Genomic DNA, 22,335 nt, shown 5'->3' on the forward strand with positions numbered 1-22,335 from the left:
CAGGTCTGCAATGCAATGCCGATCAGAACTTTTTTTCTGATAATTTAAAGCCATTAGCTCATGCAAAAACAGCACACAAGACTGTTGGACATTCTTTTGAGAAAAGAATTGTTGAAAAAAATTAAAAAAGATCACAGTCTTTGGTATAAACAACCTGGAAAGTAGTTGAAAGGTGTCAAAAAGTGTTCTACTTGAGGAGACACACCAGTGTATAAATATGGTTGAAGAGTTGTTGAGGACACATGAGCTGAAAACCAAATTCTCACAGGATGTTTCTAGGTTAAATGACTTAAATGCTTTCACAAACATTCTGTGGGGCAGAATACTCAAACAGATCCAGGGTAGAAGTCAGAGGATGTCAGAGATATCTACAGCTTCTATTTGGACACTAACCTGGTGCATTATTAAAAATATGACATTAAAAATTCCCGTCCCAGAGCGGAGTAGGAGCCACATTAAAGTTCACAGTAGAAAATGCATTTTTTAGATAAATCAATCTTTGGTTATATGAATCAATCTTTAGGAATCAATATGAGAATTGATTTAGAATTGAAAAATCTATTTATTTATTTTTACCGCAGCCCTATAAACAACCCTTTCACATGATAAAAAAAACAGGGTAAAATACCCTGGACTTATTACACAGCATTAAACATTTGGGCAGTAATAAGAGACATGTGAGCTAATGTCTCTGTCCTGTAAAACTGACTTAAATCCCCCCAAAGTTATAAGAAATGACAGCTTTTAATCCTTTTAGCAGGAGCGGAAATTGAAAGGGCAGCGGACATTTATTGGTGTGTCTGTCTGTCTGTCCTTCCATTTTTTGGGTCGTATTGTTTCCTAAAACTTGTATACTATAAATATTTTGGGGCAGTGGGTCTGTTTTGTTGTGCGTGGGGCAGCACAAAGATGAGCTCGTTGTGGGTGTGCAAGAAGCCACTGTGTTCATTTTTAGCTGTAGCCTTATAATAATGATCGCACAGTAGCATCTCAAACCGAACTCTCTAGTAAAGACATCGGGGAATTTCAGTTCAGTTTGATGCAGTTTATTTATTCAGCAATGATTCACTCCAAATGTCATCTCAGGGTGCTTAACTAAAGAAATGCATCCAGTTTATATATCAAAATAAATACATTTACTCTTTCTCAGTTTTCCCCTTGTTTTAAAGCTGGTGTTAGTATAACGTTCCTTTTGGTTCTTTGTAGAGTTAATTTACTGTTAAATTCAGGCGTTAATCTATTTCCACTATTGCTCTTTGATCATACATGTATATTTATATATCTGATGAAAGTAGCATCTTATCAAAAATGTTTTAAATAACTCACATGGTTATTCATTACTCTTTAATCTACAGCTTGCATGTGACGGGAAAAAAAATTAATCTTTTAGTGATTAGAAACTTGAGTTTTAGACAAATGGCACCAAAAACAAATCTGTGCTTGAGGAGTTGGCATAGACCATTAAAACCTCACCAAACCCAGCTAATGTTTAACCTGCTCTCCTCTTCTCTGCTGCAGAACTGCATGTTGCTGGGAGGCAGGAAAAACACCGAGGTGCCACTCGAAGGTTACTTGGTAGCTCCCATTCAGAGGATCTGCAAGTACCCGTTGCTGCTCAAAGTGAGTATGGGCCCTCATGTTTTGCAGGCGCAGACGCATCTTCGCTTTAGTTCTGAGGAGTTGACGCAGTGGCACACCGTTACAGGACCTATCATGACCGCCTTCCGCCCAGCTGTTCTTCCAGAAACACTGACTGGACCCATTCACACCTGCGCACCCACCTCTTAGCCCAGACTTTTCCTTTTTCTGTGCGAAACGGGAGCGAAACGCGATCCGTTTTCAAAGGCTGTGTTTCTGACTCGATGATCTGAGCTGTCCCGTCTCATTCATCTTGCTGAGATCTATTAATTCACCCGGCATTCCCTAAACAGCCACCAGCATGTGCACAGAGATGCTATAATAATAAGGGGGGGTAATCTGATGCTCAGCCAGTTGAAGGTTTCCAGCTGCCTGGGGCCTCCCCTTCTCTGTAAAGTGACACAGATAGCCGTCAGTGGCTGCAGAGATGTCCACTAGAGTGTAAATCTGCCCGCTGGTAGCCGACATACTGAAACAGTGTTTAAACTATGAGTTTCCCGTCACTATTGGTAGACCTCGGCAGTGATTTGAAAAGCTACTGGAGGGGAGAAAAGTAAAGCGGAGAAGAAAATGTGATACAGTCTTCTCGCAGGTTTTTCACGCCTCATCTAAACTGGAAGACTTACCAGCCGACCAATGTGTTTTGAAAGCAAAGCAGGGTGTGATCATTTTCTGTGTGTACACATGATATTTTTATCTTCAAAGGAGCTGCTGAAGAGGACCCCTAAGAAGCACAACGACCACGCGCTGGTGCAGGAGGCCCTCCAGGTGATGAAGGCTGTGTGCTCCAGCATCAATGAAGCCAAGAGGCAGATGGAAAAGTTGGAGATTTTAGAGGAATGGCAGTCCCATATCGAGGGATGGGAGGTGGGTCTTGGCCAAATGCTTTAACTTTTTATTCCCTTTTTTTGTGTCACTGTCTGGTTTTAGTCTACTCTGACATGATTCAGGGCTTCTTTTACCAAATCTGAAAGTCATGGCTGCTTGTAGAGCACCTTGCAATCTACTCAGTATTCAAGTTATTGTTCACACCCTGCATGCTTCAATAAATGTAATTACGATTGTATGTAAAGAGAAGTGTGGGATTGTGAGGTGGAAGGAAAATCTTGGATATTCCTTACAAATGAAAATCTGAGCGTGTGCCATACATTTGTTAACCTGACAACAGCCAGCTGCATGTATCGCTCCGCCTAGCTCCACTCACATACATCTGGGACACCGCCATAGGCATTGCATTTACTGAAGGCTGGGCCTTATCAAAACTCCTTGCATATGATTGGATAAGCCACTTGTCTGTCATCTTTATCGACGTGCTATTTCAACCAGTCACACCTAAGCTAACCCGTGACGCTGATGAGACCGACGCAGGAAAAAAAACCCTTTTTTTTTTTTTTTTATGTGTTTGCGGCTCTAGTGCAGGGTTTCCCGCAGCGCTATCTTGGCGAGGCGGCCGCGGAAAACGTGTCGTCCCCCCCGCTCCGCGAGGCGGTCCGCGGAAAAGGTGTCGACAATACTTGCCAAATCCGGTCGGGAGAAGGGCGAAAACATGGTTTCCGCCAACAAAAGCCTTCAGAGCCGTTCTCTGATGTTCTTTTAATGAAACAATATCAGATAGATTGGACAACACGGAAGAAATAGCAGCATCAATGCTAACGCTTGCTTCCTCGATGCGAGCCGCCATTGTTATTGGAATCTCACGGTGGCTTCTCCACTACGTCACATCCATGAAACACCCGCCCTGCGTCCTGATTGGCCAGACCAAAAATTTGGTTGGGGAAATCACTTTCAATGAGCCGTGTCCCAGATGTATGTGAGTGGAGCTAGGCGGAGCGATACATGCAGCTGGCTGTTGTCAGGTTATGCATTTGTATCCAGCACCCCTGATACCAAAACCAGTTACGGTTGTAGGTCTACCAGCTTTGCACATTTAGAAACTGAACAGTTTCTTAATTTATTTATTAATTTTTTTTATGGAAAATTACTCAAGCATTTCAAGTTTTGACAGATTCTCATTTGGTTTTGGATCTGGACTTTGATTGGGCCACTCTAACACATGAGTGTGGTTTGACCCAAGTCATTTTGTTGTAGTTCTGGTCGTATGGGTCACTGCCCTGCTGAAAGGTGAACCTCCACCCCGGGCTCAAGTCTGTTACAACCTCTAACACTAAAGAACTGTTTGAAATATTTGTGACTTTTATGCCTTTAATATCTGCAATTTAATGTTTTTCTTTTATTCAATGGATTTGTGGTGAGGCTTTGTTATTTTATAATTTCCTTTGATATCCTGTAAGGCACCTGGAACTATATTGTGTACCAAGAATTGTGAATCTTTGTCATTATGTGACCATAATGAGGTTTTGGGGAGATGCCGGCTGGGAATTCACACAGATTCACACATAACACAGAGACACAAACAAGACATGATGTTCAAGCTGAACGCGCCGACAACACTTCCTGTGAAACTAAAGTGTTCGAGTCAAAAGAAGACAGATAGGAGTCAGTTTACAGACGATGTAAATTACTGTGCAGTTGAATTGATGTATCAGACAAACGCTTCCTGAGAGCTTGAAAAGTGGGCAAATAGTCATAAGCAACAATTGAAATGTTCAAGTTAACTGATACGCAAGTCAAAAAGACAGTTAGCAGTCAGTTTATAGGATGATGTAGAAAATACTGTACAATTGTGTGAATGTATTAGACAGACATTCCTGGAAGTTAAAGGAGCAATAGGTAAGATATTTACGGTAAAATCAACCTAAATCATTCTCATTTGTCAACCAGGATGGAAGCAATATTCCCTATAAATAATTGGTCCTCTCCATCAACAATGCTCTAGTCAAGATTTTCTTCTTTCAAACTTAGAGCTACAGTGCTGATCAACTTCAATGCAATGTGTATCCCGTGTTTACTTCCTGGTTGCTGAGCCCAATCATATGAGAGTTCCCAGGATTGCCAAAACAGAGCGCAGCATTTGGTATTTTACATTGGCTAAAGAGCAGCAGCTTGCTAACATGGAAGCCAGTAAGAGAAGCGGACCAGCAATAGAGCAGAATACCACAGCATACACTTGTCCTGTGGAGATAACAATTCAGTGGAGTTTCACACTAGTTAGGACCGTTTAGAAACGGCAGGCTGTGTGTGTTGTTCCGATTTTAACCACGATTCTCAGTCGGATCGAGAGCATGTGGAATCAGCAGCCTGTTTGTAAACATGTAACAGACTAAGAGCTGGGATTGGTGGTTTATTTGATTCTCAGCAGGGGGCGATAGCCCTCACAGCTTTGGGTATGAATGGTGCTATAAGTAAATTTGCCTGGCCTGCTCTTGCGTAAGCGGTTTTGTTCCTGGATTGGCCTATATTTGTTTCCGTGTCCCTACTTTGTATCAACTCTGACCAACTTCCCTGTCCCTGCTAAAGAAAAGCACCCGCACAGCGTGATGCTGCCACTGCAGTGTTTCACGCTCTTTTACCTTCATATGCAGTATTTACGGAGATCAAATTAGCCACAGGTGGACCCTGTTTACTAAATAGGTTACTTCTGAAGGATGTTGGTTACACTGGATTGTATTTACAGGCACCAGAGTCAAGGGGTCTATATGAATCTACACCTATCGGACTTTAATGGTAATTACAAAAAACATGCATCATTTCACTTTACAATGGTGCCCTGCTTCGTGTTGGTCTACATAAATCCTAAGGTATGTGGCTGTTATGTGATAAAACGTGGAAAATTTTAAAGGGTACGGATACTTTTGCAAAGCTCTGTAAGCTGTAGATAAATAAGAAGGGTTGTACCTTTTGTAGCCTTTTAAGATTCCTCATCCTGTCGTATGAAAGTAACAAAAAAATTGTTTTTTCCCCACATGGTTGAATCTGAAGTCAAGTCTTCATCTTGTTTTGTAGATAGATTTAATTTCTTTGGTGTACAGCATTTTGAGTGTTGGGGGAAAGTTAAACAAACCCAGTAATTGTCAATGGAAGAGTACTGGAATAAGAAATTAGAAGATGTAGCTAATTTCTATGGATTTGTTTTTTTTTTAGGGGAGATGATAGATATGGAAAGGTTAAGAAACACCATTAATTGCCTGACTACCTTTGACACATTAAAGGAATGTGTCAAGCTTTTCAGCCGTGTTGTTTTAGCATTAGCAGGACATGTTGTGTTTCAGTGTAAAATGTGCTGCAGAAGCATAAACAGATGTGGAGTTTTTCATCTTGAGTTGATTATCTTCACAGGGCCGAAAGAAGAAAAGTAAGGCCAAGCGACTTGTGTATAACTGTGGTTTGCTATTCGGATCTAAATAAAAATAATCAGACAATAAAGATCCAGTACAGACGCCGATATGCTGAAATCCAAGAATAGGGCAGTGCGTCTCGGGTTCAGTGTTGGGTGGGGTGACATCTTTTACTCAGCGCAGTCCTGGCTGCTGCTCCTCTGCGGTTTCTCGCCTGCACTTTTATTAATTACAAACATTAGCTCTTTCTGGACCTGGAAAGTCTCGACGGCTGCAGCCCAGGCTCACCAGACTCTGCAGCTCCTCTGAACAGGCTGGAACTAAACACTGGAGGGGAAAAAAAAAAGAAGAAAAAAGAGAGCGAGGCTTGAGTGATGGTTTGCATTTTGTTTTCCTGTGTGGGTGTTTGAGGAATGATGGGAGGGATGAGATGTGATTGTGAAAAATTTCCCCCCTCCGTTTCTCCTGTCCGGGATGATTGCTCATTAGCACTGTCCTGCCCTGTTGCTGGCCTGCCTCGGAGGCCTCCTGGCAGGTTTGCGTACGTTGCGTGGGAGAGACAGGGCGATGGCCTGCTGTGGTCACAACTGTGATGACTGCCAGCGTTTGGCAGGACGGTGATTGCCGGTTGGTCAGCGCTGGAAGTGTCTGTGTTTTGTCAAAGTTGGGTCATAGTAATGTTGCAATTTTAGACCTCAGTGCGGTTGTTTCCATCTGGTTTTCACCTGGATTTCTGTTCTCTTGTTTCATTTTTTTCTTTTTTTTTTAAATCTACTGCATTTTTGTCATAGGGGTTTGCTGAATTTGGCCTTTTTTGGGTTTAATGTTTCACTCATCCTTTCCCTCGTTTAATTGGATTCCTGCTTGTTCCCTTTAAAATACTGCTCGGTTCAGTTGTTTGACTCCATAAAAATAGAGGCACATTTAAATAAATATCCCTTAAAAGTTAAGTTTGTCAGTATGTAATTCACTGTGGATATATCCCAACAGATTTTTCGGTTAATTTTAATGATGATGGCTTCCAGCTAATAAAAAAACCCAAATTCATTTTCTCGGCAAGAATATCACATAAAATAGTTTTTAGTAGAAACATTTTGGCGTTCTGAAATGCATGCCCATATTCTTTTCCCTATATGCACCAGTACAGTACAGTAATATCTGTAAGGGCTCTTTCAGACTGACTGCTGAGGCTGAGCCCCAGAGGTGTCGCTGATCAAGGTGTTGATTGATGCTTTGTGACTACTTGCATTACCTACATCTTATAACTTCTGTAATTTGTTTACCAAAAAGTTTAGCAAAGCAGCAAATTCTAAAAGTTCACGAACATATGTTTTCTAACTACACAAGTGATCTCGCATCTATCCTGCAGTGTGTGGACTGTCAGAACCTGTATGTCATCCCCTCTATCCAGCAACCCTATTGCTGGATAGAGGGGATAATCTGCATTACTTGGTCCGCTGTCCCTATTCTTAATAGCTGACAGTCTCTCTGAGGAGATGATGTCAGAGCAAGGCTGCTGATCAGTCAACCACAGTGATACCATGGTCATTACTGCAGGTTCTGGTACTTTTTTTTGCCAGTGTGAGCAGGTACCAAGTTGTAAAATAAAATTAAATCAGCGTCTACGTTAATCTTGTTAGCAGAGGGAAGCATGAGGTGCTCGGAAATATCCTGGTAGAGCGCTGTGCTGACTTTGCACTTGATAAAACACGGCGGACCAACCCAAGCAGATGAAATTGCTCCTCAAATCATCACTAACTGTGGAAACTTCACAACGGACCTCAAGCAACATGGATTCTTCCAGATTCTGGGAGCTAGATAGAAGCAAATGTCTGATCCCTTTTCTCCTTAGTTGCATGTAAGACGCTTCCAACGTTGCCCAACAGTTGTAGCTAATGTCCTGCATATAGTTTATAGTAACCTGGCAAGCCAGGTTGATAATGTGTAGCACTCTCCGTCTCCGTTCTACACATTATCAATCTAGGTTTGCTCCCATCGAATCCGTTTGGGGAAAGGAGGAACCTTCAGCAGAACTTTCCAAGCTGATTGGGCGAAGCGACACCTAGCGCCCGCCTACCAAAGGTTGCTTTTAGCACGTTATCAAATAAAAATGTCATAAGAAGCAGGCGTCAGGAGAAACCAAAACAAGTTAAACAAGTCAAGACATGCTTAAACCTCTTGCTTTTCGTCCCACCTTAAGCCATAATACTGCAGCGTGATTGAAGCTATCTATTCTTATTGGTCTGACGCAATATTTAAACAGTCTGAGAATTTGGGGGGTTTATTTGCTATAATTCTTATTCATCAAAATTAACAGCAATGAAAGCTTCAATCAAATCTCAGTAATGTAATGAGTTCATATAGAATGCATTTTTCACTTTTTGAGTTGATCCTGAAATAACAGTTTCAGTGACATTTTTATAAACCTGTTGTATATCAGCGGTAAAATATTGTTGTTTGAACAATCTTCTAGATTTGGATCCTTTATCTTGATTATGTTTGCCGTTGTAATGTCTGGTAGTTGCTTTGACTCCATAAGAAACACTTTTGAAAATTAGATAATGGTGCCTTGAAGTGCTTTGACTTAAGCAGAATTAGGCTGAGGTGCAAAGGAAAGTTGACTAGAAGAGAGCAAGCCATCTTTAAAAGTGTCGTGAACAATAAAAGCTAACACTTGGATTGGCCTTGAAGGAAATGTAGTTTTGTTGTCTCAAATAGTTTAATGTCATTGTTGGCTCCTTCAAACGATCTAAACAAGTTCTGTGTGTCTGCTGTCCACATATTCACTTGCAGCAGATTAGTTTAACATCTGGTCAAAAGCCTCAGGGGTGACCAAAAAAATAAAAATAAATAAATAACGTGGAGGAAGGAATAAAGGACCAAGAGGAGAAGAGAAGGGAGAAAAGTGAGAACTGCTCATAAGAAGGGAAAGGGAGGAGAAAGGGCGAGGAGAGGAAAGAAGGAAAAAGCCTGAAAGGTTTTGGCCGGCTGATGTCTCCAGCAGGAGGAAATGCTTAGCACATTTTCTGCCTCTGCGAGCATGTGGGGTTATTTTTAGCTCCGAGAGAGGCTGATCAAACGGGGGTGCATAAATTCCCAGAGCGCGCAAAGTTTAGGGGAAAAGACAGCGCACTTTATCACTTCTGCAGCTGGACGCCCAAGAAATGTGGCGACCAGGCACAGCGACGCAGCTCGTAGCCCGGCTGGACGGGATGTTGTTCTTTAGACTATTAACCACGCTGTGTTTTAACGTCCCACAGCAATCTGCCCGAAGGAAGGAGGGAGTGTTTTCACAGACCCCTGAGAGAGGAAAGGAACAGGAAAGGCAGGGCTATGTAGTCCCTCATCTGACCAGTGCTACATCTGAATACTGAGAGATAGCAATATTTCCTTTTCTAAAAAGTAATCCTCCAAAAATATCACAGCATTCCTACCGCTTGAATTTTTTTTCTCCCGATTTTATTATGTTACAACCACAATCTATTTGAATTTTTATGCGATAGAACAACATAAAGTGATGTGAAACAACAACTTTTTGCAAATATATGTTAAAGGAGTCATAACCTGGTATTTTACATATACAATCCTTCTGAAAATGTCTTTAAAATTCATGTTAAGTCATTTTTAGGAGAAAACTGTTTTAAATATAGCTCACTCAGACACTTTTTCATACCCCTTTTCTTTTTCGCAAGGGTACGCATAAGAATTTGACTTGTGTGTTTGTGCGATCATGTGTTCTCATGGAGATCTTACTGGTTAGCAGCGTGATATTAGCACTTTACGTGATAGCGGTCCTTTTATCAGGCACACACAAACACGTGGAGCAGTTTCCAAACATCCACATAGCAAAGCAATGAAATGAGATTTTAAACCACAAACTCTATAAATGTGTATATTACATGGGGATGTCACATTAGCAACATTAGCAGTTTGCCCGGTCTCTTGCCCAATAAGTAAAAAGTTATACAAGGAACAACACTGATTGCACTGCAGAAGAGTCCCTGACTGTTGGTTTAATGCACAGCTAGCTTATAAAATAATATCCCGGCATTTGAATTTCTGACAGAGCACTGCTTAGTCCATCATGTGAAACTGAAAAACTATGACAGAAGTGCAAATCTACCAAGTTATGCCCGTCCAGCTAAACTAACAGGCCTAGTGAGGGGAGCATTTATCAGAGAAGAGACCCATGGTGACTCTGGAGGAGCAGCAAAGATCCACAGCTCAAGTAGGAGAATCTGTCGACTGGACGACTACTAGTCATGCCCTCCACAAATCTGACTTTAATGGAAAAGTATCGAGGAAATCCATTGTTGAGAGAAAGCCATAGAAGTGTAAAACGCTTTGGTGTCCTCAGGAATTGATAAAGCGCTATTCAAGAGCAGGTCATTTACTATTTTATAATTTAGATACACCATCTCCCATATAACTTGACAGATTAGGTTAGACGAAAATCTCCATGGACTGTGATGTTTGCAGATGATCTCGTGATTTTTAGGTACTTGGGGTCAACAATCCAGAGGTACAGTGAGTGTTGAAAAGAGTTGAAGAAATGTGTCTAAGTAGGTTGGACTGACTGGAGAAAAGTGTCAAGTGTGTTGTGAAATAAAAGAGTTTGAACGAGAGTAAAAAAAAAAAAAAAACGGATACAAGACAGGGGTGAAAACAGCCATGTTGTATGGTTTAGAGACAGTGTCACTCAGGAAGAAGCAGGAGGCAGAACTGGAGATAGCGGAGATGAAGGTGTTGGTGTTCTCTGAGTGACGAGGATAGATAGAATCAGGAATGAGTGCATCAGCTAATGTTAGATGTTTTGGAGATAAAACCACAGAGGCCAGACTGAGGTGGTTTGGACATGTACAGAGGAGGGGTAGTGAGTACATTGATAGAAGGATGCTAAGGCCGGATCTGCCAGGCAGGAGACCTAGAGGAAGACCAAAGAGGATCTTTATGTATGAAGTTAAAGAGTACATGAAGGTATTTGTGAGAACAGAAGATAGTTAGATGGAGACAGATGATTCCCTGTCCTCCTGAAAGGGCAAAGCTGGAAAACTTTAACCATCTTTTCTGCAAGAGGAAATAGTAGGCTTGAGACTGGGGTGGTAGTTCACCTTCGTAATTAGAACAATCCCAAACGTAGAACCGGAGCTACAGTTAAATGGTTTAGTTTAAAGACTTTTCACGCGTTAAAAACTGACCTAAATCCAATTTTGTCCCGCAGTTTTAAAATTTGTTTTCAGATGCCATCCAATGTGTTTGAGCTTAAGTGGCTTGGCTAAGAGTAACGGGCAAAGGCTGCATTCTTGAGATGTGCCAACCTGGATATACAGCTGAACTTAGGTGCTCCTACAAATCAACTCAGTTGGCCTCAAAATATATGCATGTCCCTGTCTAGCACTTCTTTATACTTAATGCTTAAATATTTGGACTCATATTATATGACTCAACAAGGTAATATAAAGTTTTAGTCTGTAACATAACAAATTGTCAATAAACAACCCAGTGCTGCACTTTTACGAAAAACTAAAAAAATCTTTTTTTTTTTCTTAAATCATGAAAATACTCTGTTTGATGAAATCCTTCTAATTATTCTGCTTGTCTTTTGTTTCCAGGGCTCCAACATCACAGATACGTGCACAGAGATGCTAATGCAGGGCATCCTGCTGAAGATTTCAGCTGGAAATATACAAGAGAGAGTTTTCTTCCTGTTTGACAAGCTTCTGGTTTATTGCAAGAAGAAAAACAGGTGCATCTCTGGTCCTTTTATCATGTGCCATGTCCCCTTTTAACCTGCTGCAAGTTTTAGCATCTTCTAGTTTGGACTACAGTACAGTTTCCCTCTTTGTGTTACTTTTGCTTAAATCACTAGTACCAGTATACTGCTACCCTTGACATTAGTTATGATTGGTGCAAGTTAAACCAGTAGACTCTTGCTGATTCACGCTTATCATTGCATTTCTGTTAGCGAAGCAGGAGATACATTTGGAACGATGTTTGAAGCAGTATATTTTTCTGTTAATACAATAAACATTATTTTCAGAAGCCTGACGTTTATGTTGAAAAGGATTTTTTTTAAATTGATTTTATGTACTTCGGAGACACTGAATTTTGGATTATCAGTAATTTAATTTTATCAAGTCATAGTCATAAAAATTACCAGAAGCAAAAACTTTCAGCATTACATTCCATGTGTACTGAATCTGTATAATGTAAGCATTTCACTTCCTGAAATGAGTGACAAAAAAATGCTGAAAGTTTGTGCAATATTCAAATGTTTTTAAATGTACCGGTAGACCTATAGATATTACTATTACGATGTTACAAATGGACAGAACGGCGTAAGGTTTTTAGTTTATTCATGTGGTTTTTACTTTGTGTGTGGAAGGCGTTTGAAAAACAGCAAAGCATCCAGCGAAGGCCCACGCTACTTGTTCAGAGGAAGAATCAACACTGAGGTGATGGAGGTGGAAAATGTGGACGATGGCACAGGTAAGCCCTGCGGTGAGAAATACCACTTTGGTTAGATTATAACTGATTTATCATGCCTCTGCAGATGTAAATGGATAAAAGTGCAAAATACGCAAAGAAGTTGTAGATTTAATCATCAACTTAAACTGTGTGGCATTACTTTGTTAGTGGTTAAGATGGTATTTACATAATGCCACTTTTACCGTCTGTGGTTACATTTCCCTGAGAATGTACTGCTGCTTGTTCTGGGTGAACTCCTGCGTTTTGTGTCTCTTGGCCTCTCGCAGCCGCTGATTATCATTTATATTTGTAGATTTCACCTTTTACCTTCCAGCAGACTTGGATGGACAGACGGGTGTTGGTGCTTTTTTTGGCGGGTGATTGATGGGTTTGGTTCTGGAAAGAGCAGGAGGATAAACATGCGAAGCAGGCAGCAGAGCAGAAACTCATGGGTGTTCTGCGCCACGGACAGGAGATCCGAGTCTGAAATCCAGGGTGACGGGGGTATTTTAGCTGGGATTCCTGGGTAATGAAAGTGCTTTCACTTTTTCCCCCTGGCCAACACTCACTCCCACTGCCTGGGGTTAAAAACCAACGCCCTGGAGGAATCCCATACATATACAACACCACACTACAGTATATATGCTTTTAGCTACAGTATGTTTAAAATTGATGGTTGTTATTTTATGCTTTTTGTTGCTCCTGAACGAACAAACAGCTAAGCGTGAGAGTATTTAAATTGTTCCTACAAAGATAAAAAAAAAAAAAAAATCTAATTTAGCTACATTATAAGGGTTTACTTCAGTCTGTTGATATCTTTGCTTCTTTTAAAAAAAAAATCTTGTTGTATATTATTTTTAAGCCTATCATGAAATTCATAGTTTTTGTGACAAATAGATGTGGTTTCTGATGCTTTTTTAAAAAGACTGTTTGAAGTGTCGCAAAAAAATAGAATCGAATATGTTTTGATGATAAACACGAACATAGATGAAAGAATAAGTGTTTTTTTTTTGTTTAACCACAACTTTTTCCTTCTTTATGCTAATTTTCAGTAGCTTTTACCATTCTCTTTAGCTTTTGAGCCACCCTTTTATTTTTTTAATGGTTTTATATGTTAACTATTGCCTTTGTTTCATTTTTACGACTTACGGCTGTTTCCTTGTTTTCCACGTCTCTTTTTGCGCCAGTCTCCTGCTGCATGTGTCGCTGGTTAAAGCTTAACATGCTGCTGTTTAATCCAGATGTTTTGGCCTGGTTTCTAAACCATTTGCATCAATAAGTCTGGCCTGTGCCTTACCTCTTCCTCTTGGTTAAACAGACACAGGATGAATAATGAATCATCGTCCCAATCTGTTCGTTGTTCCAGGAATTTAGTTGGATGAGCAACAACAATGAAAATTTTCCGTGTTAATTGCGTGTGAGACTCCTGGACAAAAAGTGTTTAAAACCTACTTTTTGATTTGATCTGTCTAACTTACGCAGGATTCTAATGATGTTCGCAGCAATTTGTTTACGTTGTAAAGATCCGGGTTCAAATCTTTCCTAAAGGATTGCAGCAATAGGTCCCACACTGTTCATGTTGTAAGAAAAGTGCAAAGTTTGCCCACGCAGTTGTTTTAAGACACGCCTTGTATTTTCTCACTGTGGGACAATAAAGGATATTTCTATTCCATTCTAGTTGTGCTATAGATATTTTAACAATTTTGGGAATTAGGCCTCTTTCACTCTGGAGTAAGATGGCACCATGACATTAAAAATCAACTTGAATGCAGATTATAGTGTCCGGAGGTTTCATTGAGGACATTTTCTGGGGTACGTAATGAAAGGTGTGTTGCTCCCTGTTACTTGTGATGGAGCGTAATTGTTCAACGGCAGTTTGAGAATGTTTTGGCTCATAATCTTGGCGGCAGCATATCTTGGTACCTGGTGCATGCGGTACGGAGGAATCTGGTGCTTTGTTACTGCTGCGTAACCCAAGTGCGCTTGAACTTAAGGTTATCAACCGATGGCTCCTTCAGGATTTGCTGCAAGATAACTGTTGGTATGATGTTCTTTTTCTCATTGCTTGATGTATTTGCGTCAAATTTAATGGGATACATGCCCAGGGCAGTCAAAAGTAGCCGGTCAACGGCGGCAAATCGCCGTCTATAGCAGCTCTTGCCGCCGCCTACATTTCCCCAATTATATAATGGAGCGATATTTGTGCCAATCCGAGCTCAACTCTGAAAAGCTCTTCTCGCGCGACGCTCGCGGAGAAACAGCCAAGCGAGCGCACAGCACAGCTGGTGTTGAGCATGAAATGAGCAGGTCGAGCGTGCGAGCAGAGAAGGAACTGAGCGCGCGCGAGACGTGTTGTCTCACCGCGCGCTCGGAAGTTAGTAAATTGTCATATATTCACCTAATCTGATATGGTGCTAGTAATTCAAATTCAACTAAGTTTATGCAAATTTGTTCAAAACCTTGTTAAAACATGATGATAACATGTGAAAAAATGTTTTAAGAATAATCATAAAAAAAACAAAGGTTGCTTTTGAAGAATTGATCATTCTGCTTTTTATTGAATTTAAAACATGCACTCTGACTCTATTCTTTAAATAATCACCTGTCTTGAAAGCTTCCAAAATACATCAGGGAGACTCTATTTTTCAAAATTCTCACCTCCTGGGCTCAGGCACCGGCATAAGTGCACCCACCTACCTGATAGTGTGTGGCCTGCTACTGTAAAAAAGTTTGACTGCCCTGCACGCCTTCCACAAAGTTCCTCTTTTGTCTCATTAGCCAAAGGAGTACCTCCCGAAACGTCTTGAGAATCATCAAGACGTTGTTGGGCAAATGTTAGACTGACCTTTTCCTTGAATATCTTCCTGTGGAGGTCATTTATGTCTCTTTCTTATTGTTGAAGTATGAACACTGATTCTACCTGTGGCAAGCGAGGTCTCCAGTTCTTTTGATGCTATTTTGTTTTCGTGACCTCCTCGATGAGACGTGAACGTCGGCTGTCGTTTTGATAGACATGCCTCGGCTGGGAAGGTTTACCACCGTTCCATGTGTTCTCCATGTGTAGAAGCCTGTGGTTTTGTAACCTTTTCCAGATTAATTGATGTTAGTAACTTTGTTCCTCATCTCTTCTTGTATTCCACTAAATTGAAGGATTATGTGTTGCTTTTTGAGATCTCGTAGCCTACTTCATGTTGTCAGACAGGTTCCATTTAAGTGATTTATTCATGTGGTTTGTCACAAATTTTTTTTTTTATCTGATAATGTAATTTGTATAATCATCAGAAATATTTAAGGGTGACAAAAGAAGCTTAACAAAATATCTGTTAGAGGCATGGCTATGCTTATTCTCAGTTATCCTGGTCATTGCAATGGTTAGAGGCAAAGTCTTCTTCAGCTGTAAGGGAATCTTCTTGTGACTGAGAACATAAGACCAACAGATTGTCTTTCTGCCTGTGGGTTTTTTCTTATTTATCTCAATAAGATGGAAGAGCGGTAACAAATGAGCCAATTCATAGAGCTTTGAGGTGTCCGACTTGGAAAAACTGAGTATGTGAAAAGTGTTTGCGTTACTAAAGAAAAGAGTTTCTCTACAGCTTTGTAGTTGATATTTGTAACGCACAGCCACAATTGATAATGCCATTTTAACTCAGATTCTTCTAAAGAGGTTTATTTGGGCCACCTTGTGTGTTTTTTTCAAAAAAATGTTTCTTCTAGCTTGTACCCTTAGTTTGTTGTATATTGTCATCTTCAATGTAAGCACAAAGCTGATGCCTGTCCCCTTCGGACATGAACTCAAAAACTAGATTTACAAAATGGTCTTTGTTAAACCTCTAAAGTGACTTGTTGAGATTGTTTCTGACAATGTGCTTTCCTTCTGTGCTGCACAGCTGACTACCACAGCAGCGGGAATATTGTTAACAATGGCTGGAAGATCCACAACACGGCCAAGAACAAGTGGTTCGTCTGCATGGCCAAGACCCCAGAGGAGAAACAGGAGTGGCTGGAGGCCATCATGAAAGAAAGGGAGCGGAGGAAAAGTAAAAGGCTGCTTTAGTTAATCAGAGTTGTGTCATATTGAGTTATTAGCTATAATCTAACTCCAAGAATGGCTATTTTAGGTTCATTTAGCTCATTTTTAGTTTTGCACTAGATAAATGTTCCAAATTGTGAGACATTATCCCCACTCAAAGACTATTGACGCAGACGGTGCTACTTACCCAGCAAAATTACAGGGCATTAACCTTCTCCTGCTTGTAATTGATGCATAGTCCAGGAGCTGAGTACAAACATTAGTAACTGTGACTTTCATTCTGCAACGCCTTTCTCCTCTGCACAGGTCTGAGGCTTGGCATGGAGCAGGACACGTGGGTCATGGTCTCAGAGAAGGGAGAGAAGCTCTACCAGCTCATGGCCAAAGGGAACCTCATTAAGGACCGGAAACGCAAGCTTACCACTTTTCCCAAGTGCTTCCTGGGAAGGTACAGCTTCTACTTCTAATCTTGACTCTTCAGTTTGGAAATAACTCTCAAGAGATGCAAACAACAATCTTGCGGTTTTCGTCTTGTTGCATTAGTAAGGGCAACTGGATGGCTATTTACCGGCTCCTGAAGCTGCACTAGAATATAACTCTCGGCTATGTTTGGTATTTGTATTTTCATCCATAGAGGCCTTTTACAGTGTGAGGAGTATGTTACACTGAACTTTTTTGTAATACAGATGAATTACCCTTTCTGACCTTTTACTTTTAAATAGGCAAGGCTGTCTAAAGACAGCAGCAGCTGGGAAAATAAAGAATGTATATGTTTTTGAGAAACCGTATATCTGCAATCTTAGTCATGGGAAGATGGAATCTAGTCTGATTTAGCCGATTAATTTTATTTAGGGATTACGGTTTTGCTGTCCTTGGATGAATTAGTCATTGAATGAAAGTCATAAATCAGAAGAAGGTATTTCTGTCTGGTTCAGCTGTCCGTCTCCCAGCAGCAGTAGTCAAAATACTAATATTTAAATTGTCTTTCTCATCTTGTATGTTGGGCTCATAGTTTGTACGTATCCTGGAATTTTCCCTTATACTTTGTTGCTCTTTCCAATTTTGTCCTGAAAACTCTGAACATAGGCCATTTTCCATTAGACCTCAAAAACCCACCTCATGTTTCCATATGGGGGATTTCAGTTTCCCGGGCTTCACTTTCCCAGGAAAAAAGTCCTGGTCTTAGTGTAGGACGCTTTAAGAAGCCTGGGGCTTTGCATAAGTGGCAGAGTTGTGTGCGGCAAGGCTAAACAGTCCACCATAATGAGGAGCAGTAAGGACATGATGAGTTTACAAACCTATCATTTTAAATGAATTTATCAGAAAAAGTAGTTTTAGAGGAATATAGCCACGTTATATGCTTAAAAAAATGTGTTAAACTTAAGAATAATTGTGTTTGTGATCAATTTAATTTGGTGGTATATTTTTTACATCTGGACATATAAATTACTTCAAACTACAAATAGCTAATTGATGAATGAGAGTAAAATGAAATAACAAAATAAAAACATTTTAAACAAAACATCAAGAATATGTGAAGGGGGAAATAAAACCCATGTAGGTATGTAGTGGAGACGAAATGACTGTGACACAGTTCCTTGCTTACATAAGTGCAGCTAATTATGGCTGGCGTAATGAAATAGGAGTTTCTGAGGACAATGTTAATTTGCTGTTTAAAAAATACATTTAGAGCTGTTTGGTTCAAAAGAAATGCTTGGCATATTTTACCTGTAGGCTATGTATCTCATTGGTATATTTTATACCATGATGTTTTGGTCTTGTTTTTATTTTTAATGATCTAAAGATTAGATTGAAGCTGTTTGGGGAAAACTAACCAGATGATGTTCAGGCACAGACTTTATTTTCTTTAACTTTCAGGTTTCTTCTTTTTCCATGTAATACATTTTTTTTTCTTGAAGATTATTTTGATTTATAAGGGGACTGAAAAGCTGTTTTTGTAAAGCAGTCATGTTTTTAAAAGCCTGGAGGATAAAAAAGAAACGCTAAAAAAAAGTCCATTCAGGCATAGTTGTGGCCAAGTTACATGGAATGATGGTTTTAAAAATCAGTACTGATTTCTCCTCTGGTTGTGCGGACAACTTCAAACCGTGTGGTTTAGAGAAGAAATGAATCTGTCAGCTGAAAGGATTAAAAGGATCTAAAGCTAGTTATGTATGGTCAACTCTGTGAGTCTGAAGCGATCAAATCGTGAGAAAGCAGCACGGAAACGCTCCCCTGTGGGATAATCCAACACCTGGATGACCAGTTGTGCCTGAAAAGACATCTCTGGTCCATCTGTTCTCCCACAGCTCAGATGATTTTGGAGATGACTGCATGGAGGCGTAATTGTTGAGTAAGAAACAGTATTGCGTAGCTCTGATGAGAACCACATTGCCAATGGCTTCAGCTCTGCCCACTTCTTTCATTGGGAAACATGCTCCCACAGCATCATTTATTTTATTTTATTTGCTTTGTTTTTGACTTTTCTATTTAAAGCTGAGGGCGGGTCTTCAACTCCTCCACTTGAAATGGCACGATCCTATTTGTGGTCTGTACTCTGCAAAAGAATAATTCATAAAGGAAATGTGTGTGACAGCTGTCTAGCTGGATGCTGCTCGTTGCATTTTAAACTGGAAATTAGCAGCAAAACAAAAGTGTAATTTTATTTTTAATGCATGAGATACACTACTGTCGGCTTTCTTGACAGGTATTGATGATAAAGTCAAGGAGTTTGCCAAAATATATTTGGACACGTTGCCAGGAATGTGATATTATCATACCATTAATATTATCATACAAAGTAGATGTTAAGTTATATTTTATTGTTGTCGCTAAATAAAAATAAACCCAATTGGGCACATTTATTTTATTCAAATGAAGACAGTCTAAATGTAAAATAAATATACTACTAAAAATTCAGTTTTTATTGAAGAATAAATTAGGATACTCCATGTTTATTCCTGCATCAAATGCCACTTATCATCGTATCAATGTACTCTTTACATTTTGTAATCTCAGACATTTAGGTTTGTGTGCTCATTACTGTAGAGTTGTGTGACGCAGTATGTGTGCACAATATCATACCGCACCATGGTGGTGAGAGAGGGGGAAAAAAAAGATCTAAAGGGCTTTTTGAAGTTAGATTGTAGATGTAGAAACGGAGTCTGGTCAGGGATTTAAAGAGACATTTAAAGTATTTGAAATCCATCATTCCCCTTGACAGATAAGGGTTTTCAAGTGGCATGACCTGTGCATGTTGCTTTAAAAAAATAGTTTTAGTAGTTCTGATCATCAAACACTGTATAATATCAGAAAAAGGTTGCCTGAGTAAATGCTAAATGCACATTAGGATTTATTAAAGAGCTTTGCCCAGTTTTTTAAATCAGAAATTAAGAGTGATTAACCCCACATTAAAAAGAGAGCTCCATTTAACCAGCCACTTCCAGACTGGATTACTGCCACACTGTAAAAATGTAAAATCAAACCTGTGTTTGGGTCAGAAGTCACTGATTCAACAACAGGAAAGAGACCAACTACAAAACCACTGCTGAGCAAGAAAACAAGGACCTATTTGATTTTATTTCCAAAACCTCATTATCTTTGCTTGATATTTTGTGAACTGATGAGATGAGATGATCCAAAGCCTATCCCAAATCGATTGGTTTAAAAAAAAAAAAAAAAAAAAACACATACCAAAAAAGGAAGTTTTTATGAGTAGCCCAATCAAAATCTAGACTTAAATCCAATTAAGATGCAGTGGCATGCCTTTCATGTTCGTAAACCTTGTAATTTGGCTAAATTAAAACAAATACTCCAAAGAAGAATTGGCCAAATTCTCTCCACAGCAAATGTAAAAGACTCATTGGAAGTCTTTATCAAGCAGTTGAAAGCAATTGTTCCTGTCTAGGGTGGCACAACCACGTATTAGGTCTAGGAGGTAGTTACTTTTTTGTTAACATAGGGCCAGTTTGGTTTGGATAGGAATAAATGTAAATAAATCCTGATTTTAAAACTGTACTTTAAACATCTATGGGCGACAAAAAAACAAAAAACAGAATAGTTTCCTATCGGGGGCAAAAGCTTTTTCCTCACCAATGTATTCATAGGATTGTGTTTATCCCTGGGGTTAGTTGTGGTGACAGAAAACCTCCACGATCAATGTTTAAACGGTGTAAGATGTCAGAATTGGGCAGATGAGGCTTTTGTCACTCCAAGAACTCTGTCAAGTTGTCTTTTTGGCCGAACATTGGCTACAGATCGGCTCCGCCGTGGTCTGGATGTCGCCTCCGGAGGATTCCAGTGGTGCAGCTCCTGGTTGTGTTTGTTTGGCTTTTGTGGGGAGAGAGGACTTTGAGAACTTGTGAATGCACCATTCCTCAGCCTGAATATATCCACAATGTTCAGCCTGCTCCCTTTAATTCGTCTGCTCTCTCTCTCGCTCTCCGTCTCTCTCTCTCTCTGTCAATCACTTTTAGTAACAGAAACTAAATGAGGGAAGATTATCCCATTTAGCTCATTTGGACCATCAAATCATCAGATGTTGTTTGTTGCTTTATGCAGTTGGTTTGTTTTCTCTTGTTCAAGTTTTTCAACAAAAGAAATCACAAATCCTGACATCCAATTAAACCCTATGTTTGATAGTGTTACACTTTGGATCCAAAGTAAACGAAACCCCAACTAGGAAAAAACACAAGGAGTAAAACCCAGTGGTTTATCTTATAGTCTGACCCAGGACAGCAAATAAACCGTTCCTTTGGGATTTCTCCAGTCCTGAAAACTTTTCCTCCACTGATCAGTCTTGTCACCTTTTTTCCCCTCCTCTGTTTTTGTGTATTATGTTTGTTTGGGTCTACGAGTGAACAAGCGTGCAGTTATGTCTATGCTGTGTTGTTTGTTTTCCCCAGTGAGTTTGTTTCTTGGCTGATGGAAATTGGTGAGACGGACAACCCAGAGGAGGGGGTTCACCTGGGTCAAGCTCTGCTGGAGAACGGCATCATCCACCACGGTTAGTTCCTTCTCTCCTCCAATTCTGTCCTCCTTTCAGTAGTTCAAGATCTCAAACATTGTCTGCTGGAGTTCAATTACTGAGACTGTAGCTCCTATTCTGACCTCTTTCACTGCAAAAATGGAACTAAAAGTAAGTAATTTTTTCTTGAAATGTGTATATTTTTCCTTGATTTGAGCAGGCCAATAAGACTATTTGCCGCACTTGAAATAAGAGCAATTGATCGCCATCATCTTATTTCAAGTGCAGGATATATAATTATCTTATTTTAGGGGTCAAAATACTCATTCTATTGGCAAATAATCTTATTTAGCTGCTCAAATCAAGGAGAAAAACACCCATTTCTAGAAAAATTTACTTTTAGTTCCCTTTTTGCAGAGTTGTCTCGTTGGAGAAACGTTGTGATAAGCTAAAGCTCCAGAACCTCATCTGGCTCCTTATTCCCTCCTCATTGGCTCGTAATAACTGGTCAACAGATTATACTGCATGAGCAAGGTTTTTAGGCATTTTCTAGCAGGTGCAAGGGTATATGTGTGTCTTTGGTTGGTACGGTTAGTGACCTCTGAGCTCGAAGGTCAAAACATGGACACCATTGTGTGTACAATCAGGAAAATGATCCCAAACAAACATCGGTCTGGTTTTAAAACAGATAATGCAGGCTAACTTTAAAGGGGACCTATTCAAAATTCACATTTTGGCATGTTTTATACTTCCATTTGGGTCTCTAGTGCTTCTAGAAACTATCTAAGGGCAACAAACTAAACAAAAAAACAATAAAAGCATCCATTTTTTTTTTTGGCAATAACTAAATACTTTGTTGGTACCTGGAAAATAAACTATTTCAAAAGCCTCCCATTTATTATGCCACAGTTAGTGAGCACAGACCCTAACTTAGCAACCATTATTATTTTAAATGGAAGCATAATTGATCCCGTTTAAGTTTCTCGAATGACGTCAAC

General features: G+C 39.9%; 1 protein-coding gene across 2 annotated transcripts in view; it reads left to right on the forward strand.

Moving 5' to 3' along the window:
* prex2 (phosphatidylinositol-3,4,5-trisphosphate-dependent Rac exchange factor 2) overlaps positions 1 to 22,335 on the forward strand; it is a 128,052-nt gene that overhangs the window by 30,772 nt on the left and 74,945 nt on the right. Inside the window, exons 5-11 of one of the 2 annotated variants that reach the window (XM_036125396.1) lie at positions 1,519 to 1,620; positions 2,344 to 2,505; positions 11,486 to 11,619; positions 12,259 to 12,362; positions 16,229 to 16,378; positions 16,678 to 16,819; positions 21,276 to 21,376. In XM_036125396.1, the coding sequence (XP_035981289.1) occupies positions 1,519 to 1,620; positions 2,344 to 2,505; positions 11,486 to 11,619; positions 12,259 to 12,362; positions 16,229 to 16,378; positions 16,678 to 16,819; positions 21,276 to 21,376 (895 nt within the window). Of the gene's footprint in view, positions 1 to 1,518; positions 1,621 to 2,080; positions 2,231 to 2,343; positions 2,506 to 11,485; positions 11,620 to 12,258; positions 12,363 to 16,228; positions 16,379 to 16,677; positions 16,820 to 21,275; positions 21,377 to 22,335 lie in introns of those variants that run through there. The other variant, XM_036125395.1, reaches the window with a different exon arrangement.

The sequence above is a fragment of the Fundulus heteroclitus genome, chromosome 21, assembly GCF_011125445.2.
Source record: "Fundulus heteroclitus isolate FHET01 chromosome 21, MU-UCD_Fhet_4.1, whole genome shotgun sequence".
Lineage (NCBI taxonomy): Eukaryota > Metazoa > Chordata > Actinopteri > Cyprinodontiformes > Fundulidae > Fundulus > Fundulus heteroclitus.